General features: G+C 42.3%; 1 protein-coding gene and 1 long non-coding RNA gene across 2 annotated transcripts in view; both read right to left on the bottom strand.

Moving 5' to 3' along the window:
- Positions 1-8,667, bottom strand: part of LOC134017273 (anosmin-1) — a 35,251-nt gene extending 26,584 nt beyond the window's left edge. Inside the window, exons 1-2 of the mRNA XM_062456734.1 lie at positions 8,407-8,667; positions 2,427-2,474 (exon numbers count right to left, since the gene is read on the bottom strand). Of these exons, the coding sequence (XP_062312718.1) occupies positions 2,427-2,474; positions 8,407-8,598 (240 nt within the window). The 5' untranslated portion in view covers positions 8,599-8,667. The remainder of the gene's footprint in view (positions 1-2,426; positions 2,475-8,406) is intronic.
- Positions 8,668-13,204: 4,537 nt separating this feature from the next.
- LOC134016354 (uncharacterized) lies at positions 13,205-15,565 on the bottom strand. Its single transcript, XR_009929483.1, has 3 exons — positions 15,407-15,565; positions 14,809-14,930; positions 13,205-13,683 (listed from the first exon to the last, which is right to left on the bottom strand). It is a non-coding gene; the product is annotated as an uncharacterized LOC134016354 (long non-coding RNA).
- Between the last annotated feature and the right edge of the window lie 518 nt (positions 15,566-16,083).

The following is a 16,083-nucleotide window of genomic DNA, read 5'->3' as shown; positions in this document are numbered from 1 at the left end:
CGGTGCCGACTCCGGACACCGCACATGAGACGGCCAAGATGACTTTCCCGTCTCAAATGAAAACGGGAGGCTTTGATTTCCTAAAGCGCAGACAGATGGACGGGGGTCACCGCATCTTTGTCTAAATAATTAACCAGCCTTTCCACACATTATCTCCACAGGCAGGGCGCTCACTAAGGGGCCTTGAGCAAAGCCATGGGAGCCCAGGGTGGACAGCCCTGCACCAGTCCCATGGAGGAGGGGGGGGCTCCAGACAGCGCCTTTGTCTGTCTGTTTGACTGTGCGCTGTTGATGAAGTGTAGAGGCTAATCAGGGGCTGTAGAGTCATTCACCCTTGGTCACTGTACAACACGGGCCCATTTGGGGTGATTGTTGGAGCTTCCACAATAGTCCCATGTTTTGACGTCCACAGAGAGCTTAGGTAAACACTTGAGTTCCTCATGGGGATGTGAAGTGTGTGTATGTATGCTCCACAAACACCAGGCCTGGGCAGACGCTTGAAGTAAGAAGAAGGTCCGTGTTTAGATACCTTGGAAAACGTCAAAAAGGAATAGGAACAGAATTTGACTTCCTAAAACCGAACTTTACCATGAGGGAGTTCAATATTTGTTATGGCTCAACAAGCCTTGTAAACCTTTCATCCAATTACTTTCAAGAATGCACTCAACTCATGCATATGAAAGTCAAGGGTTAACAAGTGCGAAACGGACATGCTTGTTAGAGTACAGGGAGAACAAGATGTCTATTAAAGAATCTCTGGCATTTTCAGAGATTCAGCAATGTTAGCGGGTTGATTATGAAAACAGTATGCTGTGCATGGACTTGCAGCCAGCAAAAACCTTTTCAAACATAAAACTCCTGATGAATGACTGGGGAATGACTGGTGCCAAGAACCAATGTTGGCCGTCACTATGGAAAGGAGAGAAACAAGTTTCACTGCATTATAGTGAAAACAAATGAGGCTCGTTTCTAACAGAAGGCATGCCTATCTATCCTTATAATACCCAAACTCGCTTGTTGCTCATTGGGAATTACATCAGATGCATTATTACTAATGTACATTTTTCCCATGTGAAGAAACAAGGAATGTAGAGTAGAAATGTTTACCTAGCAGATACGTAAACAGGATAGTATAGTAAAATGTAGATTATTCTGAATTAAATGAGCTGCATTTTCCCTTAATATGGACAGGGCAACTTCTGAAATCAATTACAATTATCACGAGATTGATTTGACTGTTGTGATTAATGTTTCCACCAAACGTGCCTGTAAAGTCAGCTACAGCAGACCCTCATTTTCCAGGTTCGGATTTTTCCCTGTTGTCATGTACGATTAAAATAGGCTGTCAGATCATTTAGAATACCCTAAATGGCCAACGATATTAAGCATCTGCCCATGCAAATAAACGAGAATCCTTGGACATTTCAAGGTATGTGATTCATAAAACAGGACTCAATAAAAGTGTGAGAAAGGCAAACATTTACACTAGATGTATTTGTTTTTGTAGCCGCGCACCGTGCCAAATGAACAAGTCGTACAAGCAAAAGCACTAAACACAGGCGAGGATGAGGTCCAATTTGTCATCATCTCTGCATGAAAACACATCCCGTGAGCTGTTCCTTCAAGTTTTTGTTTCACAAAGGAAAAGCAAACAAAGACACGCTCTCCTGAAAGTGAAAACCGTAAACATCTGCGTGAGTGTGAACGGTGAACATTCGCTCAATTGATGTTTATATCCAGGACTACATTCCCACCTCCACATCCGACACAGTTGGAGCCGGCGTGTGGGCTTGCTTCATGCTCAGCGTGAGAGAGAGAGAGAGAGAGAGAGAGAGAGAGAGAGAGAGAGAGAGAGAGAGAGAGAGAGAGAGAGAGAGAGGGAGAGAGAGAGAGAGAGAGAGAGAGAGAGAGAGAGAGAGAGAGAGAGAGAGAGGGGCAGAGGGAAAGGGGAGATGCTGACAGGTAGGAAGAGAGAGTGCATCTTTCCTGTCTCTCCCGTGCGTGGGAGCACGGCCGGGGTGTCATCATATACCTCCTGGTTCTTCTCTCAGAATACCCTTTCCGCCGTCTACTCAGCGCAACAGCAAGAGCCGTGTCAGCACCTCGGAGGGAAGCTGAGAGGACATGTCAGCACCGTCTTTTCAGGGAAGCTGTCAACACCAGCTTTACATCAACCATCCCCAGGACAGGGCATGAAAAACAAACAAGGCGTCCGGGAAGAGTTTCATAGACAAATCCTATTGCAGTGTAAACTCGGATTAACAAAGAGACGACGTTTTCATGTTTCACTTTAATATGTCGAATACTGTAGGTTGGTGCAGTAACCTGTTGATATGAGTATGACCCCCCCCCCCCCCCCCCCCCCCCCGTAGATAGACATTGGTCAGAGTGTGTACATCAGGCTTGGAGTGTTGTCGATACCTCACCTTTGAGCACTGCTTGTGATTCTGACACCACACCAAGGATCCATTATTCTGAAAGACAGAAAAAGCAGACCATGAGATTGGTGTCATCAATGTGGGTGTGACACAAAACAAACCCAAACCCAGCCTCAGGGGAGCATTCGAAATCTCTTCCATCACAACTTCCCTGCATGAGACGCCAATTACCACAGGAAAAATACACAAACCCAAAAGGCTCCTAGAGGTCAGTGCAACCTTCTCAGTGTGTAACACAAGACGGCAAGGTCAGAGCTGTGGGGGCAGATCTCTGGTCAGCTTCAGAGCAGTGCAGTGCCGCGTTCAGCTCTTATCAGAGTCTGTTTGATCTCCCCAACAGACATCCCGACAGGTCAACCAGACAGGAACTGATGTCAGCACTCCTGAGCAGACTGCAGACACCTCCAATTCCCACTAATGGCTGAGTAAGTGCCACCTTCTAGGCACCACAGAGACCCAACATTTGGTCCTAATTGAGCTGGCTAGAGATGGAGTGCCTCTCAGTCGCTGTGAGAAAGACCATGGGCGTAAATGACTTCTGTGAGTGGCTATTTCCTGAATGTCCAATAGCACATGGAGCCAGAAGGGCATTTTCACCAATTACACTTTCACTTGAGCACTGGATAGCTTGCATGATAAATTATATTTGGACTAAATGACCAGTTGATTAACTCACTGGAGGGTTTTAATATACCTCTGTGTCCAGGTCGGTGGCTCAGGTGGATGTGTATATTGAGCCGCAACTACTGCAACTGATATTCTTCTGTAACCACGAATAGCTGGGAAAATCCAGATGTGAGAAAATCATAGAAAACCTTCTTCATAAAGCCAATTTCCATTGGCTAATACATACACTGTATGCTACAAATGAAAAGTCATTGCAAGTCCTGAATATGTTCTTTGTTCCTTGCTATAAGACCCCGAGGCAGGACATAGCCTAACTTTAAGGGTCTGTAAGCCAAAAGTCTGTTCAAGTTCAATGTCAAGTTCAAAGCCTTCTCAAACAATGTAATCCGGTGGAAATTCCCAGAGAGACCTCGGCAGAGAACTTATCATTAAAGGGTTTAATTTGCCATCCAGTACTAGTAAGTGTTGTGCTTTTGGTGTCAAGGATAATGGTCAGTTAGCTTCAAAGCAATTCATAATTGTATGACAAGGTCGAGGACAGAGAATTTCCTCCTTAAAGGTGTATTTAAAAGTTTCCCTGTAGCTGATTGCAATTACGTAAAATGGCATTCCTAGCATAGCATGGATGAGTCAAACAACACTTGTCATGTTATCATGCAACACTTCTCAATTTAGAACTATTATTTTATGCACCTTTACGACCGGTCTGAAAACCCCAGTAGATATGAACGTTTAAAACACTGGGCTGGATCAAATCAATCAATTCCCTGACAAACAATTATCCGCATGATACAAAAAGCTATCCATCAGGTAAGTTCAAATCATCAATCGGTAACTCTGCGAATAGGCTAAACTCCTGACATTTCCACCGGTACACCATCCCTCAGGATCATTTATACACGTTAGTCAGAACTCCAAAACTGCTCTTAAATCAGCAGACCTGTTCGTGACACCTCTTCTAAGCCATGCATCCCTACAGGCAGACGGACAGAAAGACAGGCAGACAGTGGGGGATCCGGTGAGGGTCTAATTTTGCTGTGTGACAGCATCTCTGTAGCACCAGGGCTCAATGGATGTTGGCCCAGCTGTCCAGACCTGACCCTGCCATGTCAGGGACCGATGGGAATAATTATAGGTCAGAGCTTCATCCCTTTAGACTCACCGGGACATTCCCCTGCAAGCTCAACATCAGCCAGGGTTGAAGACACACAGTCCCACACTCATCCGGTGCTATCCATGCATTGGCTAGAATGACTTGGGTTTAGCCCAAACAGTGCAGGTTGTGTGTGTGTGTGTGTGTGTGTGTGTGTGTGTGTGTGTGTGTGTGTGTGTGTGAGAGAGAGAGAGAGAGAGAGAGAGAGAGAGAGAGAGAGAGAGAGAGAGAGAGAGAGAGAGAGAGAGAGAGAGAGAGAGAGAGAAAGAGAGAGAGACAGAGAGAGAGACAGAGAGAGAGAGAAAGAGAGAGACAGAGAGAGAGAGAGAGAGAGAAAGAGAGAGACAGAAAGAGAGAGAGAGACAGAGAGACAGAGAGAGACAGAAAGAGAGAGAGACAGACAGAGATAGAGAGAGAGAGAGACAGAGAGAGAGAGAGAGAGAGAGAGAGAGAGAGAGAGAGAGAGAGAGAGTGAGAGAGAGAGAGAGAGAGAGAGAGAGAGAGAGAGACAGAGAGAGACAGAGAGAGACAGAGAGAGACAGAGAGAGGACAGAGAGACAGAGAGAGACAGAGAGAGACAGAGAGACAGAGAGAGGTGAACCCAGGGCTTTCTCTCAAGTGTCACTGGTAGAGTTATGTAAACAGGGGGCTCATCCTACAGATGTAATACGCCTTGTGTTGGCTGAGCAGTCTAAGCAGGTGGCTTGTGGCATGTTGTATCGTCTGGACCTCTGAGAGGAACGTGGATAAACTGTTGCTTCCTCCTTGAGGACAGAATTCCTGCTTTAAAAAAAAACTGACACAGAATTATTTTGTTTCCTGTAGAGGTTTCTTTGATTTTTTGTAAGACAATCTCTGCAGGTTTTGGAGTCGTTCCAGACTACTTGGTGTAGATGTACCCTTTATTAATACAGCGTTGATTATTAATTTCGGACTTGTCTGTTGAGTGCTCCCGTTATAGAGTGCAAGTCTACGAGCTCTTGTACATCACTGACCAACCACAGAGACAGGGCAAGGATCAGCCTTTCTGTGTCCTTAAACTGCCCAGGGGCTCTACAATCGGATCCAAAATAACTAACCCTGGAGCCTGCAGGTCAAGGCACTACCGACTGCAAAAATAAAAGGTCTCAAAGCTTATAGGAGAGTATGCGTGCGGTCATTTGATTAACTGTTTCTAAACGTGAACTCCAATTATAGAGATAGGACAATGATCTGAACAAATTCAACTTCTTCAGGTGCTGCTTTATTTCGTTTGACTTGTTTCACATTATGTGATGGTTTTATTTATCCAGGTGAGAATGCCTGTTTGTCAGAGATGGAGAAGCCTTTGGAGGTCACATTCACATACAGCACTATCCTGATATAAAAGCTCTTACAGTAAAGTGAAGTTACACGGAGCCTATTCATCCACTGTCTTCACCAATGAAAACCTCTAACCATGAGAAGGCCAGTGTCTGTGGTTTCATTCCATTTAAAGTTGTTACATATCAAAGGTAAAATGAGGAGACATGGAAAAACTACTTTGCCATGTATTTCTTTCCTTTACCAAATAAAGTGTCATACATAAACTTCAATACCAGGAATGAAAGGCCGAATTTCTTTTTTTTGAAAGACTTAATGAAATAACAAGACCTGATGGACACACCTTGTTTTCTGGCTTTATAGGTCCTCACATAAATAATCCAGTGCATGGCTAATGCTTTCAAAATGCTTTAGGGAACAGAGACCCCAGTTCACTCTTAATATTTTAAAGTGTCTGGAGGCCATATTTATGACTGGGTGTTCCCCTCTGTCTATTGTACAAGGGTGACAAGTTCCCCCCACAAGTGAAGAAAAATGTCAATAAATACATATGTATTTGGAAATAGTACATCTATAAATCAGCAGTTACCATAAATTTAAAAAAACTAAACCCACTCTTTTTCCAACTGTGAATCTGCATGTTTCCACCTCTCAGTAATTCATTATTGGTGACAAATTCAAACAAAAAGCCTTTGATTCCAGATTAAGCCAGCTTCAGGGAAGGCAGTTAAATGCTGGAAGGATTTCACAAATGTAAATTCAATGTAACATGAAAAGCAGAGAAATTACATCTTAATAACAGATTTAAAAAAACAAATTGCCGGTTGAATAGTAACAAGTACATTAAAAAGCATATATTAATACTTTCTTTGTCCTAATGAAAACTCGATTATCAATAGTAAATTTCCTCCCACTTGACATACTGCTGAAGTTTCATTTCCGTGAAACTTGAAACATTGTATGTCTTGGTTTCCTCAACCAGTATTAAATGAGCATGAAGGCTTTCTGAGTTGAATTAGAAGGTCTGCAGTCTCAATCATTAAAGTGGAGCAGCTTGCTTTTTCGCCTGCCGCAGTAACAAGATCTGCCGGAGGACGCATATCCACCTGTAGGTCGTGCTGACTGAGCATGCTCCAGGGTTGTGGCAACAGTACATTAGAGATTATCACACTTAGTCCGAGTGGATCCCTGCATTTAGCAGAAGGATGACCTCACAGGGACAGCATCGGTGTATTTTCTAGGAGTCTGTGAGGTGTGATGCTGCATGGCAGTTGTTGGCAGGCCAGGGACAAGAGCAAGGGCCAGCAGGGCAGGGGGGAGGAGAGGCATGTGTTTTTGCAGCTGACCAGACCTCCCATTTCCACATGAAAGGCCCGTTGGGAACACAGTGCATTCAAGAGTCTTAAAAGAGTATGAACAACAATTGCCTTCTATTCTTAGACTGGCAAGCTTGCTCAATCAGCCCCCTTATCACAGGCAAAAAATGCTCCTCTCTCTTTACATAAACAACACTTCCTTCTCATTTCCTCCTCGTTGAATGCACCTGACTTTAACCACAGTGACTCAAGCTCTGCAGTCAATTATTTAGTCCATTATCTCTTCATTATAAGTGTAACTTCATCAATGACCTGTTTGCCCTTTTGTCTCCTGCTGTGGTGAGATGAGATGGTGAGTGAGATCGTTTCTGGAACACATTCCAACATGCCAAATGTCAATTTGTTACCTATCTGAAACCAAACACTTTTGGTAAAAGCCATTTATTTTAAACAGAAATGTATCCAGTGTAGAAGAGAAGGTAGAGGTGGTTGGTTTAAGAATACTGTTTCTGGGGCCCAACTCGTGAACTGAAGTTGTGCATTGCTTTGTAATGATTATTAAACACTAATAAAGCAAGGGCCTGATGAAACTGAAAAATACAACTTTTTTCATCCTTGTAAATGCAAATGTAGGGTTTGAAAGCTGACAGGAGGCAGATAGGAGGAGGTGAAAGAGAGTTAAGGGAGGAAGGCTTCGAGGCCAGCTCTTTGACTAAAGTCCTGAGAGAGAGAACAGTGTGTCCAGTGATGGGTGAAAAACAACTTCTGACACCACATACCAAATCACCCAGAGGACAAGGATAAATCTTCAGCAAATAACTTCAATTCAATTTCAAACAAATCCACTACAAAGCATCACAATACGTTAAGTGGTCATAGGGGATATAATTCTGAATTTATTGTCTTGGTTTTGTGAGGCAATGTGGAGAGGCAAATTAACTTAATCTGTGGTGAGAAATACAACTGGGCAACATCCTAGTGGAATCTCAACTATGAAAATAACATCACATTTAAACCATTGGATCAGCGGTCCCACCACAACTTTCTCAGACTTGTTAATAAAAATAAAAAAAATCTAGATTTCTCACAATGCACAATTACATACATCAATGATTTAGAAGACATTCAACTATGATGAATGGGCTGAACTAATAAAAAATGAATATAATTGTATAATATACTGTATGTTTCATGTACATATGTCATTCTACAAAAGAAGTACGGATGCCACATAGCTTGAAAGACTGCCGCCACAACAAATGGATATCAGTTGCCATCATTTAATATTTTAACAGACATTTCTCGAGGCTTGTCCCATTAACATATCTGGACTTTCCAATTATCATAGTATATGAACCTCCCTCTTTAGTCACGCTAAAAACTTCAGCAGCCCTTAATTACTTGCCTACTCAGTGGACTACGACAAACAGGCATTTATTACATGAAGTGGTTAATTGCACATAATCGTCTCAAGAGATATCAAATTAAATTAAACTTATGGGAATCTTGTATTTTTGGGATGGAAGGACTCAGTTAAGTAAAACTTTTGGATAGAGCAACATGCTCTTACCTGAGAGTGCTTGAAAAACGCAGAGATGCGAGTGATGTGCAGGCTGAGACATCTTGAGGCGCATCTTGCTCGATAAATGCTGCCGGTAAAGAAGGAGTCATCGTGCTTCTTCGCGGACACATTTCCCTGGGTAGACAACACTATAATCCATATACAGAGGGTAGCACCTACACGTAGGCTCCTGGGAAACATGGTCCTGAGATTCTGCTTTTTTATCCCTCCACAGATCGGACTACACTGCGCGTATACTCCGTTGGAGAAACTAAAGAAACTTCAATTATACACAGGGGAGGAGTCAGACGCTCATGTGCTTTGCTATTGGAGGACTGCGGGGTGATTGGCGAATACAGCGAGTGTATAGGAGCAGGTACTGTGTGTGGAAGGTCATAGATGTTGAAGCTGTAATCGTGACCGATGGTCACGATTCAATTATCATCACAATGATTAAAAACGCATTTAATTCTGCAATACTCTTGCGTCCTGCAATGAGCACACTAGGCCTTCATTTACACCGTTATTGCCTGAAATCTTATCTAGAGACTTAGTTTCAAATTAAGATTAATCAGTACAATTAATGCGAATTTATTATATTTAATCTCAAAGTCAAAGATGAGAAATAAATATATTCAGCCCCCAAAAATGTGTAGCTACTTGATGTACCCTAAACTGTATAACAGACATGGATCTTACCTAACCATGTACTTGGGTAAGTCAGGTGGCTGAGCGGTTAGGGAATCGGGTTATTAATCAGAAGGTTGCCGGATCGATTCCCGGCCGTGCAAAATGACATTGTGTCCTTGGGCAAGGCACTTCACCCTACTTGCCTCGGGGGAATATCCCTGTACTTACTGTAAGTCGCTCTGGATAAGAGCGTCGAGTAAACGTAAATGTACTTGATGTAATACAGCAGATAAACCTACATCTATATACTGATGACACAACAAATTCAAACATGCAAAATGCAGAGTACACAGATTGTCTAAACCAAGCCCCCACATATGGCCCAGAAGCAGCTTGGTAGCATCCCAGGGAACCCCTTTGCTCCAGCCTGGCCTCACCATTTAACAGTAGCTTGGAAAAACAATTCTACCTGGAAAACAATTACAACCATCCTTAAACACATTCCTCAACATGGACTCCCAGCATTTGGCATTGTTTCATAGCCCTAGGAATGGAGAAAATATGACATGTAGGAAAAGGCTGAAATCGCAGCCATTTATTGTAGAGAGAAAAAAGAGTCTGTATTTAATAAGAAAGTTCCCTAGAGGGTTTACAAGACACTCTCGCTTTGCTTTTCTTAGCTTACTGACTACTTGCCTGTATACCATTACAGCACCAATGTAATGAGCTTTTATGTGTTGATCCTAAACTGTGCAGAATTAGACAGAAACTGAGACTTACTCCTTCATTACATTCATCTAAGGTATGCCCTCTTCCCTTGAGCCAGCACAGCTCTGAGCCAATTCTTCTGCCTTTCCCTTTGTAATAAAAGAAATCCTTAAAGATGCCCAAACAAGTATATCCTGGAAAGCATAAGCTGCCAGCACCAAAAGTGGGGATCGCCCTCACATAAAAACGTCATTGATTAACTGATGTGATGAGATGTTTACATTCCCATACTACTGTGGTTCCCATATTTCCTGTACTGTGTTCTGAAATCTTGACCTTCTGATTGTGGTTATCAGTGAACCACAATGACAGACCATCTAGTCTTTAAAACCAATGTGTTTCGTGTAGACCCACTCCTGGAGGTACGATACTGCTCTCTGACTCTGAATGGGTGTTCAGATCCCTGGTGGTCTCAGACACAATGCAACTCCTGGTGAGATATCCCTTGCTACTCTTAAAATATTTAAACGCGGATGTCTGTGTACCTTAAAAACTGTGTAATGGCTTAATTTGTTGGCTTATTACAGCCATGTGTGGCAGGGGGGGTTTATGGTGTGTGGTGGAGGAAACACGAAGCCTGTGTGCGGTCCTAATGTCTCCTGCAGCCTGTGGGACACGCATCTCTTCCACTCCACTGTTTCATTGACTGGGAAAAGCCTCTGCCAATAGTGAACTCAGGCCATAAAGCAGATGCAGTTTTGGAGGTGTTTGTCTGGGCAGAGGTGGGACTTGATTTTCAACGAACCACGTCAATCCCTTAATTCGGACCATTAATTACTGGGGGTCTCCATGGTAACTTCTGTTTACATGTGTAAATAGAAGTGCATCCAAACTAATTGAGTATAGATTTTGTGTATACGAAAAGCATACATTACCTAATTGTGAAGAAACTTTATAGTTGTTTGCTTCAAGAGTGATTTGAATGTGTGCCCCGTGGACTATCAAAGCATGGTTATTGTGTTGATTTACATCCTTTTACTGCCTTTTACTACTGTCATCATCCCACCACTGGGCCACATTTTAATAATGAGAAATGCATAGATTATTTTGAAAGTAACATAAACCAAAACCAACCTCATTAGCCCAAAACTTCCTTTTCAGATCCCTTAATCCTTCAACCACCTTTGAATGGCCTAACCCCACCACCTCAACCCTTGCTGTGATCCTCTGACCTCTCTCTGACCCCATCCTAACCCATACATGGTCCCTCAACACAAATAACATATCGGTTTTAACCCAAACATGTAAGATTGATCTGAATTGTTTATAGGTTGTGGGATTCCTTTCCCAGCATGTAGAATGTTGCAGCTGCTACATTCAGGAGAAGCCAAATCACTGTTTCCACACTAAACAATTTCAATGAAATTCTTCTGGACGTATACTGAAGACAGTTATGGTTCCCTGGTTATACCAAGGTGGACCTTTTCTGTCACACAATACTGTATTTCATAAGTATTTCAAAACACCAGCTGAACACACTGCCAACACACCAGATACATTTACGCCATTTATTTACACCGAAGAGGAAAGAGGTACATAGTGCTCTACTGCTTGGTGATCTTTGATCCCGGGCTGCAGGTGTGCTCTTTGTCATAAACCCACACCTGCGTAAAGGGGCCACTCAGATGAGAGGCAGCAATCAACTAAGTTCTGGATATGTCGAGACAAAGTACATAAAGAAGTCTCTGCCAATCGTATTGAGGCATGACCAGTTGAACATTTACTGCTTCTGTTTCCACCGCCTGGCAGTTTGCCTATTTCCCCTTGAAAACCAAGAAATCAAGAAGAAATTGGTTCAGACTTTGGCTGGTCACTAGAACAGTGGAGTTTTACAGATGCATATCTCTGGCCCTTCTGTCACAACCATCGAGGAAAACAACGCGTAGTAAATGTGGAATGTTTATCTGTTAATCTTTAATAAATCCATCAATTCCCTGTGTGTGTGTGTGTGTGTGTGTGTGTGTGTGTGTATATTTATCAAAAGAACATGAAGCCCTGTACTTTTGCTTTAATAGAAGACCCCTTTCTGTTTGAACACATCCTGATAGCACATTGATGAAGTATCTTGGATGATTTTCAGATACTCTTCACATTTCCTGTAAAGTCAGGAGTGGCAACAAACATTACACAACCCTGGGATGACATCATAACAAGAGATATCCATCTACTAATAATTAGGCAAGCACGACTGAACCATGAAAAACACAGTCTCTGAATTACAATGTATATTTGTTGCATTTAAGAGACTAATCTCATTAGGTTTTCTGACTTTAATAACAAAAATATTTACTCACTTACTCACTTCTCAAAGCATGGCTATCTTCCGGACCTTTCTGTGTGGAGTTCCTGGAGTATGGTCTTCCCTGTTCACACATGGGTCTTCGCAAGTAACCCTAATATGTGTGTGTGTGCGTGTGCGTGTGCGTGTGTGTGTGTGTGTGTTAGTGTCGCCACTCCCTACATTAATGTCACATTAAAAAAATATATAGCTTGGCAGTTCCGATGTCAGCCACCAGGTGGAATCATTTGCCTGGATAAAATTACACAATAAACGTAATGTTTTATTTTAAATTAAAAACGCTTATTTTTATGTCGTGCCAACTGTAACTTATATCCAAGCCAAAAATGTTGTTGTTATTTTACCATAATTTACCATGGATCTTTGCTAAATTAATAATTAACACTTAAACATATATGTTTTGGTGTTGCAAAATATATATTCTAAGTATTAAAAAGTTAGGGTTATGGTTAATGTTAAAGTTAGGGTTAGGGTGGGTGTGTATGTCACAATTTCAGTTATTTTAATTTCCCATGATACGGGCCCATTCCTAATCTGTTCTTTGTGTTATCCTTACTCAATCATACTAGCATATAAGGCATGTCCCTCAACTTGAGCAGTAGACTTTCTGTATTCATGATGTGTCAAGAAAACGATGTTATATATACATGTTATAAATATTAAAATATTGATCCTGTATATGCTACAGATTACTGTAGAGGAGTTCTATACATAGATGCCCTAGAAATCCTTGATTGAAGTTGAGCGGGATACAGTGATGTTCTGTTGAGCTCTGTAATGACCACTAGATGGCAATGTGGCCACACACAACTATATGATAAGTTCTTGTCTAGGTTCGTTTTTTTCTCCCTTTTGATTTTTGGACTTAGTTGTTTCCATAAGATGTTCCAGACTCATTAACCCAACAATAGAGAATTCACAAGGGGGGTTTTGTTAAATCAAACTCCAAGCAATATTAGAATGAAGTATATGATGGAAAATTAAGCAGATTTTGGTCTTAATGTTTCTTCTCATACCCCCTCCCTCCCAGCTTGTTCTCCCCCCTCTCAAAAACTCTTTCACACAGGTTCACATACATATGCATATTGAAAGATAGAGAGAGATAGAAAGAGAGAGACTCACACAACATTACAGCATGATTTTCATGACCTAGTTTACTAATCAGGTGATATAATGCACATTATGTATTCCTGTCATAGTCATCTCATCCATTTAAAAAAGATCACCATCTTAATTTGAAGACTGTCATCACAACTTGATAAACACAGTTAGTTTTCTTTTGCCTAAGATAACCTCTCTCTCATTTGGTCACATGCAAATCCTTTGCGTGTTCCTGTAGGTAGAGAAACTAGTTCTAAATAACCCCATGAGTTTGCAGAGTGATTGTGTATGGGTGACAGTTCAGTGTGCCCACATGGGCTGGCTGGATGGCCCCATTACACAGCAATATGCTGATATGACAAAGCAGCAGCGGACTGAATCCACTGATCCTCTTCACAGCAATAACTAAGGCAGCCCTAACCCTCCCCGGTCCTTCTGGTTAACAATACACTGCCGGTGTCAGACCACATTCTCAGGGGTGTTTCTCTCTATGAAATAAAAACACATGTTCCAAATTATTCAATGTTGTTGGTTAAAATAACAACTTTTGACTCGACGCCACTCTAATCGATGCAGAATAAATGCAACCATGTGACACAATAATTCAATGTTAATACTGCTGCCGGTAAAAGGTTACTGCCTAGCCATTTTATGGTCATTTCACAAGTTATACAGTCACAGCGTTTAGCAATATTTCTCAATACAGTTTCCTATATCAGAGAGACAGAGGCTGAACAGTAAATTATCATTTCAGTTTAGCAGCCGAGTGTGAAGGATGTTCATAACACCCCCCCGTCCAGGGCTGCTAGGATCTCCATGGAAACCTAATTGCTGACATTTCAACCAGCAGAACTGTTAGTCATCTGCATTGTACATGGTGGTGCACACTTCAAGGTGCCAAAGCCTGTGACGCCATTATGCTTTTAAGACATGTTCTGACTATGCAGTGACTGTTATGGTTCAAACGTTATGTAAATAAAAACATGAAGGTTAGCTGTAATCAGGGGCAAAATGTAAACCAGTGTTTTAACGGTAATCAATGAACATGATCTCATGATAAAACTATTCAGTGTTCGGGTTGTGTGCTTTTACACACTTGCAACAAATGTAGGACTTGGGTTTCTTCAGACTATAATAAGATGATGACACCAACAAATTGACTGAGAGCACACAACAGTGTCACCAAAGACACGAGGGGAACGGAAACAAGCTTTGATTTCAGAGCATATTGAAGCCAGACTACAAGCAATAATGTATTATTTGACTGTACTGAACTGTCACGGCAATCGATGGTACTTTTCCGCCAGAGCAGGAGGAGAAAAGAGGGGGGGCAGAAGAGGAGAAGCTGGAGGATCCACAGGTCATCAACCCTTGACCCTTCACCTCAGCCCCATTCTCTGACATCTGTCTACTTTTCCCGCCTTTCCTAACCCCCCCCTCCTCCGCCGCCTCCTCTTCCCCCTACAGATCATTAGGTAAAGAATGTACTCGATAATAAATAAAAAAATGCTTATGCATGTGAAGTGTCAAATGTGAAACGGAAATGTTTATGTGATAAAGTAGAAAGGTATATATTTACATAGTGTGTACATAATACATACATAGAAATATACCTGTGCAAACTACCATAGGTTATGTAGCTGCCATTGGTTTGCTTTTGTTGTATCTGCAATTGCTTGGTCTGGAAAATGGGTCTGAATGACATAACAGCACCACAGAAACCCTCCTGCCTGTGCTGTTAGGTTATAGTGGGGGATGGGAGGAGGAGAGTGGGGGAGGGGAGGTACAGTGTTACAAAGTATACAAAGCTCTCTCTCTTTCTCTCGCTTTTTTTCACACACACACCAAAAATGAACAAGCACGTATGCACACACAGGTACAACAGCCTCCACCAATCCCCTCCCCGCCTCTCTCTCTCTTTCTCTCTCTCACACACACACACACATACACGCAAAGCCATATACACGTGCACACACACACTATCTGTGTTTGCCCTGCCACACTGACTCACACACCCCGTGCTCATATTCTCTTTGTGGTATAAATAAAACTGGAGGGGCTCAGGAAGCTAAATACAAAATGTCGATGGGCACTGCAGCATAGAGACGCACACACACACACACACACACACACACACACACACACACACACACACACACACACACACACACACACACACACACACACACACACACACACACTCACACACACAGCTGGATATTCCCCTGCTACAGGCTGAGCTTTCCCCGCGCTTCCCAGGCCTGTACAGCCCAACGAGAGTCGTGTGACTGGCGGCACCCTTCCCCCACAGCTACATATTACCATCCGCGCTCTGTGCTGTCTAGAAAGGTCATGTGACCCTCATCAGTCTCCCCGGTTGGGGGAGGGGAAGCAGATTGAACCTGTTCTTTGTTAGGAGGTCAGCCCCAGCTCCATGGCAGGAAGAGTGCCTACCATACACACCCTAATAGCAGGGCATGACGATCCAAAATGTGGCATGTAGCTTGCTTCGTACTGTAACAAACCCCTTTCTCTTCTGTCGAATAGGGACAGAATGTGCAATTGTGGAAACAATGTATTTGTAGTCTGGTTATTGTCCATCATGCGACTAGATGATCGCGTTGTGACACTGGAATGACTGATCTTTCTTATAACTCATGTGCATACATCCTATTTACTCTTAGAGTACAGTATACAGTATAAAAGATCAAATATATCTGAGAAAGGAAGATATATTGGCTTGTCGTTAGTAAAAAGCAGGCTCTTTCTTTATTTTACTTTTCTTCATGTGTGGGCTTTCATGTGATACAAACCCGTGTTTTTGAAAACTAAATTGCATTTATTTATTTTCAGCTGCGTAGTAGCCTAAATGAATTGCATAATTCTGA

Source organism: Osmerus eperlanus, chromosome 3 (genome assembly GCF_963692335.1).
Source record: "Osmerus eperlanus chromosome 3, fOsmEpe2.1, whole genome shotgun sequence".
Taxonomy (NCBI): domain Eukaryota; kingdom Metazoa; phylum Chordata; class Actinopteri; order Osmeriformes; family Osmeridae; genus Osmerus; species Osmerus eperlanus.
Note: the sequence above shows the minus strand (reverse complement) of the source record. Positions and strands in the feature narration are given on the sequence as shown.